A 12,928-nucleotide genomic window follows, 5' to 3' on the forward strand; every position below is an offset into this window, starting at 1 on the left:
ATGCATGTCACAACAAGATGCCCAGCGCTTTAAGCCAAGCTTCCTCCACCGGCAAATTTCAGCTGCATGTAAACAACTCACTGAGCTATAGCTTGTCTGCTCCATATCAAACTGCTCTATATGCACTGCATGATTGGTGAAGTCATTTAATGTTGAGCAAATTATTATTTATTTTTGTACAATTTCAGAGGTTTAAAAAGGAACAGAAAGGAACAATATAAACTGTTACTTTTATTTGGTTCGAACCGGTTCAGAACTTTATTTTGCTGGTCGGAAAACAGTGGAATGTAACAAAAAAAATAATGGTTCTGTTCAGAACGAAACGATTGGAAGATAATTTAGGTTCCAACCACTGGTTAGGAGGTACGTTTAGCCTGTCCTCTCCTCTGTCTCAGTGTCTCTGGCTCCTCGTTAGACCCCTCACCCTCATCTGCCTCCGACGCTTGCCTCTTCTCCGCCATACTCACACACACTCCTGCTCGAAACAAACACAAGCTTTAGAGCACTAATAACACACTGTCTTTGTGTGTGTGTATGTGCTTTGTTCTGTGGGATCATCCTCTCACCTGCTCTCTCCTCCTTCCGCTTCTGTCGGGAAGGACAGAGGCAATCTGCAACCAGGACCAGCACCTACACACACACACACAATGAGATAGAGACGAGTTTAAAGCAGCTCTGTTGAGTGGAGGGGAGGGTTGAGACAGGATCAGAGAAGTTAGACAGGGTCAACCTAAAATAAATACAACTATAGTAAATAATCTAGTTTAGAATGAAGGTAGTTTAAATTAGTTAAGAGGTTAATGTCAGTGTAGGCAGGAGTTGAGTTCCAAACTTTAAGTAGAATTCAGCTGGTTACACAAGAGCAGCTGAGTGCATCCCACACATCTGTCCTCCTGCTGCTTCTCCAGTCTCCTCTACCAAGTCCTGAAATAGCAACCATCCTCCCACTCCCAATCTTACATAAGATCACATTTCACTGCAGAGAAACTCCTCGAAGTGTGTGTGTGTTTGTTTGTGTGTCTACATACTCTAACAGGCTGTAAGAGAGAGACGATTTGGCATCTTTCTCAGAACAATGACATACTCAACATGTTCAGAACCCTTCAAAAGCATTTGTGTGACATAAAAATTGTGTTGTATTTATTAATGGTTTAGTAGTAATACAATAATATAGTGAAATTATTATTAGTGTGTAACTCACCAGTCCCATCAGCAGCCCAGTGACAAGTGTTGCCATGGCAAAGGAGAGGTAGGAGCCCCACACCGGCATGCCCAAATCCCCTGTCAGATACCCATGAGTCCACTACGCACACACACACACACACATTCTGAGTGAGTGTGGATCCTTTACACCATTTTCTCTCTCTGTGTGTGTGTGTGTGTGTGTGTGTGTGTGTGTGTGTGTGTGTGTGTGTGTGTGTGTGTGTGTGTGTGTGTGTGTGTGTGTGTGTGTGTGTGTGTGTGTGTGAGAGAGAGAGAGAGAGAGAGAGATTTGGTCTCACCCGGATCCACAGTGAAAGCCTGAAGAGTCCGGCCATGCAGCTCATCCTGGAGGGAGGAGATCCACAAAGTCAGAGGTAAGGTCAGAATATATTTACAGAAGACAAGACAAATTCCACGTTTATGTATAATATACAGTACCAGTCAAAAGTTTAGACACATCTACTCATTCCTGGATTTTTCTTTATATTTACTATTTTCTAGATTGTAGAATAATAGTGAAGACATCAAAACTATGAAATAACACATATGGAATCATGTAGTAACCAAAAAAGTGAACAAATCAAAATATATTTTATATTTGAGATTCTTCAAAGTAGCCTCCTTTTGCCTTGATGAAAGCTTTGGACCCTCTTGGCATTATCTGTTCCCTGTGGCTCAGTCGGTAGAGCATGGCGCTTGCAACGCCAAGCGTCGTGGGTTCGATTCCCGCTGGGACCACCCATATGTAAAAGTAGTGGCCCCAGCCGACTTGTAAGTCGCTTTGGACAAAAGCGTCTGCTAAATGGGATATATTATTATTATTATATTATCTCAACCAGCTTCATGAGGTAGTCACCTGGAATGCATTTCAATTAACAGGTGTGCCTTGTTAAAAGTAAATTTGTGGAATTTCTTTCCTTCTTAATGCGTTTGAGCCAATCAATTGTGTTTTGACAAGGTAGGGGTGGTATACAGAAGATAGCCCTATTTGGTAAAACACCAAGTCCATATTATGGCAAGAACAGCTCAAATAAGCAAAGAGAAATGACAGTCCATCATTATTTTAAGACATGAAGGTCAGTCAATCTGGAAAATGTTGAGAATTTTGAAAGTTTCTTCAAGTGCAGTTGCAAAAACCATTAAGCGGTATGATGAAACTGGCTCTCATGAGGATGGCCACAGGAAAGGAAGACCCAGAGTTACCTCTGCTGCAGAGGATATAAGTTCATCTGCACCTCAGAGTGCAGCCCAAATAAATGCTTCACAGAGTTCAAGTAACAGACGGTTGGGGAGTAACGGATTACATGTAATCAGTTGCACTACCAGCAAAAACATTCTAATCAGATTATAGATACTTTTGAAAAACTAGATGATTACATTTAAATTCAGAAAATATGTTTGTGAAAATAAACCTAAGACACTTCTCTGTTATCTCAATGACATTCAAATCAGCATGGAAAAAAGGCACAAGTTTAAGTTTGTTCCACCTGAGTGAGTCTGACCACAAGTCAGAGACCGCTGTGATGACACACCAAATGTGTTTGCTGGATCGCAGGAAAAGAGCAGGAATAGGCTTTTGTAGGCTACAGTCCAAGCTATATCTTCCAATGGTGCGACTACTGTCGGCATCCAAAGATTATCCAACTTGAATAAACGCTTGGAGGTAAAGATGACAGTAATGATGTAGTCAATGGCAATACGGCTATCACTTATTATTGATTTCTACATAGCGCATTGATGTGAATCACACTGCTGCTCTCTCATTTAGCTATTTGGGGTTGTTGTGGATGGCTGTTCACACATCTAAATGTGTATTTCAACCCAATAATGGTTGAATTCAAGAAGTTTAAGCTGCCTATTAATAATTGTTTTTGAAACCATTGGACAGCCAGTGAAAAAAGCACTCTTGCAACAGCTGCATAGTGAAGATCCCAGCCTATGGAATAAAAGTGGGGCTTTTATTGCTCATGGACACATGCTCAAACTTGCACACGTTTGATAGACTTAAAGGGGCAATCTGTAGTTGCTACATCCATTTCTGGATTTATACTGTAAATTATATCCATTGACTCTTGAAGAATACAGTTGTGACTCTTGAAGAATACAGTTGAAGTCAGAAGTTTACCTACACTTAGGTTGGATTCATTAAAACTTGTTTTTCAACCACTCCACAAATTTCTTGTTAACAAACTATAGTTTTGGCAAGTCGGTTAGGACATCTACTTTGTGCATGACACAAGTCATTTTTCCAACAATTGTTTACAGACAGTTTATTTCACTTTTAATTCACTGTATCACAATTCCAGTGGGTCAGAAGTTTACAAACACTAAGTTGACTGTGCCTTTAAACAGCTTGATAAATTCCAGAAAATTATGTTATGGCTTCAAACTCAGTGCCTCTTTGCTTGACATCATGGGGAAAACAAAATAAATCAGCCAAGACCTCAGAAAAAAAAGTGTAGATCTCCACAAGTCTGGTTCATCCTTGGGAGCAAATTCCAAACGCCTGAAGGTCCCACGTTCATCTGTACAAACAATAGTACGCAAGTATAAACACCATGGGACCACGCAGGCGTCATAACGCTCAGGAAGGAGACACGTTCTGTCACCTAGAGATGAACGTACTTTTGTGCCGAAAAGTGCAAATCAATCCCAGAACAACAGCAAAGGACCTCGTGAAGATGCTGGAGGAAAAAGGTACAAAAGTATCTACACTGCTCAAAAAAATAAAGGGAACACTAAAATAACACATCCTAGATCTGAATGAATGAAATAATCTTATTAAATACTTTTTTCTTTACATAGTTGAATGTGCTGACAACAAAATCACACAAACATTATCAATGGAAATCAAATTTATCAACCCATGGAGGTCTGGATTTGGAGTCACACTCAAAATTAAAGTGGAAAACCACACTCCAGGCTGATCCAACTTTGATGTAATGCCCTTAAAACAAGTCAAAATGAGGCTCAGTAGTGTGTGTGGCCTACACGTGCCGTTATGACCTCCCTACAATGCCTGGGCATGCTCCTGATGAGGTTGCGGATGGTCTCCTGAGGGATCTCCTCCCAGACCTAGACTAAAGCATCCACCAACTCCTGCACAGTCTGTGGTGCAACGTGGCGTTGGTGGATGGAGTGAGACATGATGTCCCAGATGTGCTCAATTGGATTCAGGTCTGGGGAACGGGCGGGCCAGTCCATAGCATCAATGCCTTCCTCTTGCAGGAACTGCTGACACACTCCAGCCACATGAGGTCTAGCATTGTCTTGCATTAGGAGGAACCCAGGGCCAACCGCACCAGAATATGGTCTCACAAGGGGTCTGAGGAACTCATCTCGGTACCTAATGGCAGTCAGGCTACCTCTGGCGAGCACATGGAGGGCTGTGAGGCCCCCAAAGAAATGCCACCCCACACCATGACTGGCCCTACCGCCAAACCGTTCATGCTGGAGGATGTTGCAGGCAGCAGAACGTTCTCCACGGCGTCTCCACATTCTGTCACATCTGTCAAGTGCTCAGTGTGAACCTGTTTTCATCTGTGAAGAGCACAGGGCGCCAGTGGCGAATTTGCCAATCTTGGTGTTCTCTGGCAAATGCCAAACGTCCTGCACGGTGTTGGGCTGTAAGCACAACCCTCACCTGTGGACGTCGGGCCCTCATACCACCCTCATGGAGTCTGTTTCTGACCGTTTGAGCAGACACATGCACATTTGTGGCCTGCCAGAGGTCATTTTGCAGGGCTCTGGCAGTGCTCCTCCTTGCACAAAGGCGGAGGTAGCGGTCCTGCTGCTGGGTTGTTGCCCTCCTACAGTCTCCTCCAAGTCTCTTGATGTACTGGTCTGTCTCCTGGTAGCGCCTCCATGCTCTGGACACTACGCTGACAGACACAGCAAACCTTCTTGCCACAGCTCGCATTGATGTCCCATCCTGGATGAGCTGCACTACCTGAGCCACTTGTGTGGGTTGTAGACTCCGTCTCATGCTACCACTAGAGTGAAAGCACCGCCTAGCATTCAAAAGTGACCAAATCATCAGCCAGGAAGCATAGGAACTGAGAAGTGGTCTGTGGTCCCCACCTGCAGAACCACTCCTTTATTGGGGGTGTCTTGCTAATTGCCTATAATTTCCACCGGTTGTCTATTCCATTTCCACAACAGCATGTGAAATTTATTGTCAATCAGTGTTGCTTCCTAAGTGGACAGTTTAATTTCACAGAAGTGTGATTGACTTGGAGTCACATTGTGTTGTTGAAGTGTTCCCTTTATTTTTTTGAGCAGTGTATATCCACAGTAAAATTAGTTCTATATCGACATAACCTGAAAGGCCGCTCAGCCATGAAGAAACCACTGCTCCAAAACCGCTATTAAAAAAACAGACGACGGTTTGCAACTGCACATGGGGACAAAGATAGTGATGGGAATGTGGGGAATGTGATGAAAGAAATGAAAGCTGAAATAAATCATTCTCTCTAATATTATTCTGACATTTCACATTAAAATAAAGTGGTGATCCTAACTGACCTAAGACAGGGATTTTTACTAAGATTAAATGTCAGGAATTGTGAAAAACTGAGTTTATAAGTATTTGGCTAAGGTGTATGTAAACTTCCGACTTCAACTGTATAACTTATACAGTGGGGCACAAAAGTATTTAGTCAGCCACCAATTGTGCAAGTTCTCCCACTTAAAAAGATAAGAGAGGCCTGTAATTTTCATCATAGGTACACTTCAACTATGACAGACAAAATGAGAAAAAAAATCCAGAAAATCACATTGTAGGATTTTTTATTAATTTATTTGCAAATGATGGTGGAAAATAAGTATTTGGTCAATAAAAAAAGTTTCTCAATACTTTGTTATATACCCTTTGTTGGCAATGACAGAGTTCAAATGTTTTCTGTAAGTCTTCACAATGTTTTCACACACTGTTGCTGGTATTTTGGCCCATTCCTCCATGCAGATCTCCTCTAGAGCAGTGATGTTTTGGGGCTGTTGCTGGGCAACACGGACTTTCAACTCCCTCCAAAGATTTTCTATGGGGTTGAGATCTGGAGACTGGCTAGGCCACTCCAGGACCTTGAAATGCTTCTTACAAAGCCACTCCTTCGTTGCCCGGGCGGTGTGTTTGGGATCATTGTCAAGCTGAAAGACCCAGCCACGTTTCATCTTCAATGCCCTTGCTGATGGAAGGAGGTTTTCACTCAAAATCTCACGATACATGGCCCCATTCATTCTTTCCTTTACACGGATCAGTCGTCCTTGCCCCTTTGCAGAGAAACAGCCCCAAAACATGATGTTTCCACCCCCATGCTTCACAGTAGGTATGGTGTTCTTTGGATGCAACTCGGCATTCTTTGTCCTCCAAACACGGCGAGTTGAGTTTTTACCAAAAAGTTATATTTTGGTTTCATCTGACTATATGACATTCTCCCAATCTTCTTCTGGATCATTCAAATGCTCTCAAGCAAACTTCAGACGGGCCTGGACATGTACTGGCTTAAGCAGGGGGTCACGTCTGGCACTGCAGGATTTGAGTCCCTGGCGGCGTAGTGTGTTACTGATGGTAGGCTTTGTTATTATGGTCCCAGCTTTCTGCAGGTCATTCACTAGGTCCCAACGTGTGGTTCTGGGATTTTTGCTCACCGTTCTTGTGATCATTTTGACCCCACGGTGTGAGATCTTGCGTGGAGCCCCAGATCGGGGGAGATTATCAGTGGTCTTGTTTGTCGTCCATTTCCTAATAATTTCTCCCACAGTTGATTTCTTCAAACCAAGCTGCTTACCTATTGCAGATTCAGTCTTCCCAGCCTGGTGCAGGTCTACAATTATGTTTCTGGAGTCCTTTGACAGCTCTTTGGTCTTGGCCATAGTGGAGTTTGGAGTGTGACTGTTTGAGGTTGTGGACAGGTGTCTTTTATACTGATAACAAGTTCAAACAGGTGCCATTAATACAGGTAACGAGTGGAGGACAGAGGAGCCTCTTAAAGAATAAGTTACAGGTTTGTGAGAACCAGAAATCTTGCTTGTTTGTAGGTGACCAAATACTTATTTTCCACCATAATCTGCAAATAAATTCATTAAAAATCCTACAATGTAATTTTCTGGATTTTTTTTCTCATTGTGTCTGTCATAGTTGAAGTGTACCTATGATGTAAGTTACAGGCCTATCTCATCTTTTTAAGTGGGAGAACTTGCATAATTGGTGGCTGACTAAATACTTTTTTGCCCCACTGTAAATCCTTCATGAGCTTAGTACAACTGTCATACTCTATCAGAACCCCAGATATAAACTTGTTTTATCCCAGTGTAAACATTGTAAATGTAAACCAACCCTTAAAGTAAATTTTAACATCCATATATGGCCAGCTATGAAACTTGAACATTAATTTATCCCGCAATAGATGTCATTCAATTGGTAACATACATTTTTGTCTTCTAATGCCTCTTAAGGGGAAATAAATCTAAAACTAACGGAATGTAATTAGATTACGTTACTGAGTTTGGGTAGGTGAACGGATGATCTCTGCATGTGTGGTTCCCACCGTGAAACATAGAGGTGTGATGGTGCTTTGCTGGTGACACTGTCTGTGATTTATTTAGAATTCAAGGCACACTTAACCAGCATGGCTACCACAGCATTCTGTGATAACCCATCCCATCTGGTTTGCGCTTAGTGGGAGTATCATATGTTTTTCAACAGGAAAATGACCCAAAGCACAACTCCAGGGTGTATAAGGGCTATTTGACTAAGAAGGAGAGTGATGGAGTACTGCATCAGATGACCTGAATCACCCGACTCCAACCCAATTGAGATTGTTGAGTCGGACCTCAAAGTGAAGGAAAAGCAGTCAACAAGCGCTCAGCATATGTGGGAACTCCTTCAAGACTATTGGAAAAGCATTCCTCATGAAGCTGGTTGAGAGAATGCCAAGTGTGCAAAGTTGTCATCAAGGCAAAGGGTGGCTACTTTGAATAATATCAAATATATGTTGATTTGTTTAACACTTTTTTGGTTACTACATGATTTCATGTGTTATTTCATAGTTTTGATGTCTTCACTATTATTCTACAATGTAGAAAATAGCAAAAAAAATTAAAACAAATAAAAAAGTTAAAACCCTGGAATGAGTAGGTGTGTCCACACTTTCGACTGGTATTGTATATGGTGTGTATATTTACAGAGGAGAAGTAGGAGACTTCCATGAAGGCAGTGGTTCCACCTCCTCCCACCTCCTGTTAGAGACATATGTATGGAACTCCTCCGCCTCACGGACAGACACATACCTCCTCACGCTACCCTCCTTTACACTGTAGAATACACACACAGATAAATACTGTATACAAAGTTAGAAAGGTTAAAGGTCATGGACCAAAGGACAGGGTCAAAGGTTAACTGAGATACTAACTGGAAAATGGTTGGCAGTGTGGTAACCAAAAATCGTCCACTGAGACCTGAAAGAAAAGAAACACACATACATACGAGAGAAAGGAGAGATGGGTGGTTAGAAGGTGCCTCGGTCTGGCATTGAATCTCACACAGCGAGGAGAAGACAATATTGAGGACAGTAAGAGCCAACAGTATCAACTTCATAATATTTCCATACCAGGCTGTTCAGTGACGTCCACTTCTCCTACAGAAACCCCCATGGCTGCTGCCAGGCTGGAGAATCTCTCCCACTGCTCCTTCAGCTGGGCACATGCCGGGCACCAGGGAGCAACACTATACACACATACATTTATCTATGGACATTATGGAGATTCTATAGGTGGGTGGTGTTCAGGGCACAAGTCAGGTGTTCTAAAAACCAAATCTGAATCAATCATAGACGTTTATGATTCACTATTTTGACAGCAAAGTATAGTTCAGTACAGTAGAGCAGGGGTTCCCAAATGTTTTCACTCAGGCCCCCCTTCCAGCATTTCGTTCAGAACTGAAAATTAACCTGGTTTCAACATCCAGAAAATAAAATTTTCAACGTCAGGAAAATACGTTGGCATGATCTATATAGGTTGAAGAGAGCATAGTTTCACATTCAATGTTCCATCAACTTCAGAAACATCTGAATTATTGGAATATAATACACTCACTCTGGACCTAGACCAAAAGTTTTACTCTAAAATCTTATTCGGCACTTAATAGCTTAAATTATATATATCATCCTTCCCCCCCCTCCCGTTTTCATCTTCCGCCAAACATGCATACATCAGATCATCAGTACGACTTCGTACTGTACTCACAACTTTATCATCCACTCGCCATCCATAGTGACCGTCCAGTTAGCATCTGTTATTGTCAGGACGCCTGTCTCTGTTTCTGCTACAGCAGAACTTGCGATGGAGCTGACTAATATTATTGAGAGGAGTGGTTGGAAAAGATGACTACATGATAATTTACATGAAGGTGAATTAGTTTGACATAACAGTTTACAGGAACGTTTTGTTTTCAGCTGCGCCATGTTGCTGTTCCGAAACGAAAACTGCCTTGAACGCTAAACACGGAAGTAACAGAAACAGGGATTTTTTTTAAGGTCGACCGGCGCATCTAACAACCTGAAGTGTGTGCGTGTGTCATTGTTTGTGTGTTTGTGCGTGCGTGTGTTTTTTAAGGTGGTCTGCTATACCACAGACAGATGGATCTAAAAGTAGTGAAAAATGATTTATTGGTGTCTCTATTCTGAAAGGGAAAAGGCAATGACCACACACATGGGAAATTGTGAAATTAAACGTAGGTGTCCCTCTGTTGGTTAATGGGAATCTGAATGAGAAGGCCTTAATACAAATTAGTGTCCCTATAACCTTGTCCCTAATGGTTTGTAACTTTATAATTTCTATGAGCAAACAGTTACAGTGTCTGCCTGTCCCCAAACAAAAAATAATGTTTACATTTGGGAAGTGCTAGATGTTTTTAAATATATTTTTGAAAGATATGTATAAAATACACTACAGTATGTAATGTATAGCAATGCACACGCAATGGGCATGTCAATTATGATAGAACACATATCAAAACAATGTGAACATGACAGAGGGAGGGATATGCTTGAGTTTTTTATTCGCTGTCACCAAATAATTTTTTCAATTCTGAAATGTTCTTTTTTTTAAATTGAACATTTTAAACATACAATATACTTGCAGTGAAGCCGCTCAACAACTACATCACATTAGTCATCTAACAGACTCACATCCAGAGTGACACACAGAAGCAACCAGGGTCAACGCCCTGCTCAAGGGCATGTCAACAAGGTCAAAAATGGGGACACGAACCAGCAATCCATCAGCCACCGACCCAAGCTCCCAAATGCCAGGCCACCAGATCCCCCCCCACAATTCCCCCCGAGAAAAATGTATAAATTAAATAATTCCATTCCCCAACCCCAAGACCCACCTGCCCCCCCATGGACCAACAACCAACAAAATTAACAAAAGAGAAAAAATTGTACAAACACCTGCATGACATCCGCCGAAGGATGCTGAAAAATCCATTTATGGATGTGGGAAAATCCACTCTGGACAAATGGCCTGCGGGACAAAAAGAAAATGATTTATATCATTGCTACTTTAGCCATGTGTTATACTAAGTAAAATAACAGCTAAGAAAATGTATATACTTGGAAGGATTGTACAGAAACATACCTCAGTAGGGTAGAGTGCCAACACGATCAAATGGCACAGCCATTGGTGCCATGAGGTCAGAGTGTGTGGGAGGGAGCTGGCCAGGGAGTGGCCTAGGCATCTGAGTTGGAGCTGTTGTGATGGTCAAATCAGGGTGCATTTTGCAGAGAATCTGCCCAATATACTTGCTGTTATTGAAAGAAGACTATCCAGGTGAAAGCTATGATCGCTTATTGATGTCACTTGTTAAATCCACTTCAATCAGTGTAGATGAAGGGGAGAAGACAGGTTAAAGGATTTTTAAGCCTTGAGATAATTGAATGTGCAATGCAAAAGATTTAAGTGCCTTTGATCGGGTATGGTAGTAGGTGCTAGATGCACCAGTTTATGTAAAGAACTACAACGCTGCTGGATTTGTCATGCTCAACAGTTACCCGTGTGTATCAAGAATGGTCCACCACTTAAAGGACATCCAGCCAACTTGACACAACTGTGGGAAGCTTTGGAGTCAACATGGGCCAGCATCCCTGTGGAATGCTTTCGACACCTTGTAGAGTCCATGCCCTGATGAATTGAGGCTGTTCTGGGAGCAAAAGGGGGTGGGTACAACACAATATTAGGAAGGTCTTCCTAATGTTTGCTACACTCAGTGTACAACCATATCATAAAAATTACAATCAAAGTCTAGGAGGAAGTGTAGTTCAGTTGATAACGATGAGTCTTAAGGCCTGCTTTAAAAGCCCCAACAGTCAGAACAGCCCTGAGATTGTCAGGAAGGGTGTTCCAAAGGTGTGGGTCGTGGGAGGAAAAGGCACGGTCCTACATTGTTCGGCATCGGGTCCTGAGTTCATGAAACAATTTGGCATGCCTTGACCATATGCGTGGAGGTTCATAGGGGGAGAGTAGATCTGACAGGTTGGTAGGTCTGATACCATTTAGGGCTTTGAGGAACAGGTAGCCAATGAAGGTCAGCAAGGAAGTGGGTGATGTGGGCCCGATGTTTGAGTTTGTGTCAGAATCCTTGCAGCACTGTAATTTATTAATTGAATTTGCAAGTCGGCCCCTAAGTACTGCATTCCCATAATCGTATTTATATCATACATACAGTATATTAGTAAGATTCTCACAGTTAAAATACAAAAGTCTTCCTGTCACGTTCTGACCTTTATTTCCTTTGTTTTGTCTTTATTTAGTATGGTCAGGGCGTGTGTTGGGGTGGGCCGTCTATGTTTGTTTTTCTATGTTTGGTTTCTGTTTCGGCCTAGTATGGTTCTCAATCAGAGGCAGGTGTCGTTAGTTGTCTCTGATTGAGAATCATACTTAGGTATCCTGGGTTTCACTGTTGGTTTGTGGGTGTTTGTCGCCACACGGTACTGTTTCGGTCATGTTCACGTTTATTGTTTTGTATTTTATATTTTATAGTGTTCAGTTTATTTATTAAAGTAATCATCATGAACACTTTCCACGCTGCATCTTGGTCCGATCCTTACTCCTCTTCAGACGAAGAGGAGATCTGCCGTTACACATCCACTACTTTAAACTGACATTAATTAAAGTGAATACATTAGCCTTGCCCTCCGTTTTGAACGCAGACAACCCGAGGAAGAATATAACAGCAACGTAAATGAAGCTACAGAGAAAAAGATGAATCCACTAAAGTTTCTCTATAGAATGAATAAATAACATGTTCCTTACCAATTTGTCTTTGTCATCAGGTAGATGCATCGTTTTCTTTTTCCACCAAAGACCCAGCTGAGCCAGCCAACACTTTTTGGTGTCTTATGGACAGCAGGAGTCTCAGGCCCAGCCACTGGGCCGGCTGCCAGTTTGGCTCTGAGTGGCAATCTTTCTGCCTGTTTGTGTGTCCTCACATCTCATCTACAGTCTATCATTGCATCCACATTGTAACAACACTATTCTCTATTTAGCACTGCCTGAGAGAAGAGGGTATGCATAGACCTATGGTTTCTGTATACATATACACAAACACACACACACACACATTCCCTCACATTCCTTCGCTCTTTTGGACACTCATAACTGTATCCTCATACACTACTTGGTCAAAAGTATGTGGACACACCTTCAAATTAGTGGATTCGGCTGGTTC

The 12,928-nt window shown here is 42.1% G+C and overlaps 1 protein-coding gene across 2 annotated transcripts; it reads right to left on the reverse strand.

Annotated features, from left to right (window-relative positions):
• Positions 1-211: 211 nt before the first annotated feature.
• Positions 212-9,706, reverse strand: tmx4 (thioredoxin-related transmembrane protein 4). Of its 2 annotated transcripts, XM_064953597.1 has the most exons (8): positions 9,445-9,706; positions 8,811-8,926; positions 8,613-8,658; positions 8,386-8,514; positions 1,503-1,548; positions 1,202-1,303; positions 567-630; positions 212-475 (listed from the first exon to the last, which is right to left on the reverse strand). In XM_064953597.1, exons 1-8 carry the CDS (start codon positions 9,660-9,662, stop codon positions 357-359), a joined length of 840 nt encoding a protein of 279 aa, XP_064809669.1. In that variant the 5' UTR covers positions 9,663-9,706; the 3' UTR covers positions 212-356. The 2 variants fall into 2 exon arrangements, with proteins under 2 accessions (XP_064809669.1, XP_064809670.1); XM_064953598.1 differs by lacking the exons at positions 8,613-8,658; positions 8,811-8,926.
• Positions 9,707-12,928: the final 3,222 nt, after the last annotated feature.

The sequence above is a fragment of the Oncorhynchus masou genome, chromosome 32, assembly GCF_036934945.1.
Source record: "Oncorhynchus masou masou isolate Uvic2021 chromosome 32, UVic_Omas_1.1, whole genome shotgun sequence".
NCBI lineage: Eukaryota > Metazoa > Chordata > Actinopteri > Salmoniformes > Salmonidae > Oncorhynchus > Oncorhynchus masou.

Excerpts from the sequence above, each read along its gene's own strand:
- tmx4 (XM_064953597.1), bottom strand. The coding sequence starts at position 9,662 with ATGGCGCAGCTGAAAACAAAACGTTCCTGTAAACTGTTATGTCAAACT. Across the intron at positions 8,927-9,444 it reads GGCGAGTGGATGATAAAGTT|TGTTGCTCCCTGGTGCCCGG; the intron begins GTGAGTACAGTA and ends ATGTGTGTATAG. Across the intron at positions 1,549-8,385 it reads AAGTCTCCTACTTCTCCTCT|GATGAGCTGCATGGCCGGAC; the intron begins GTAAATATACAC and ends TCCTCCCTCCAG.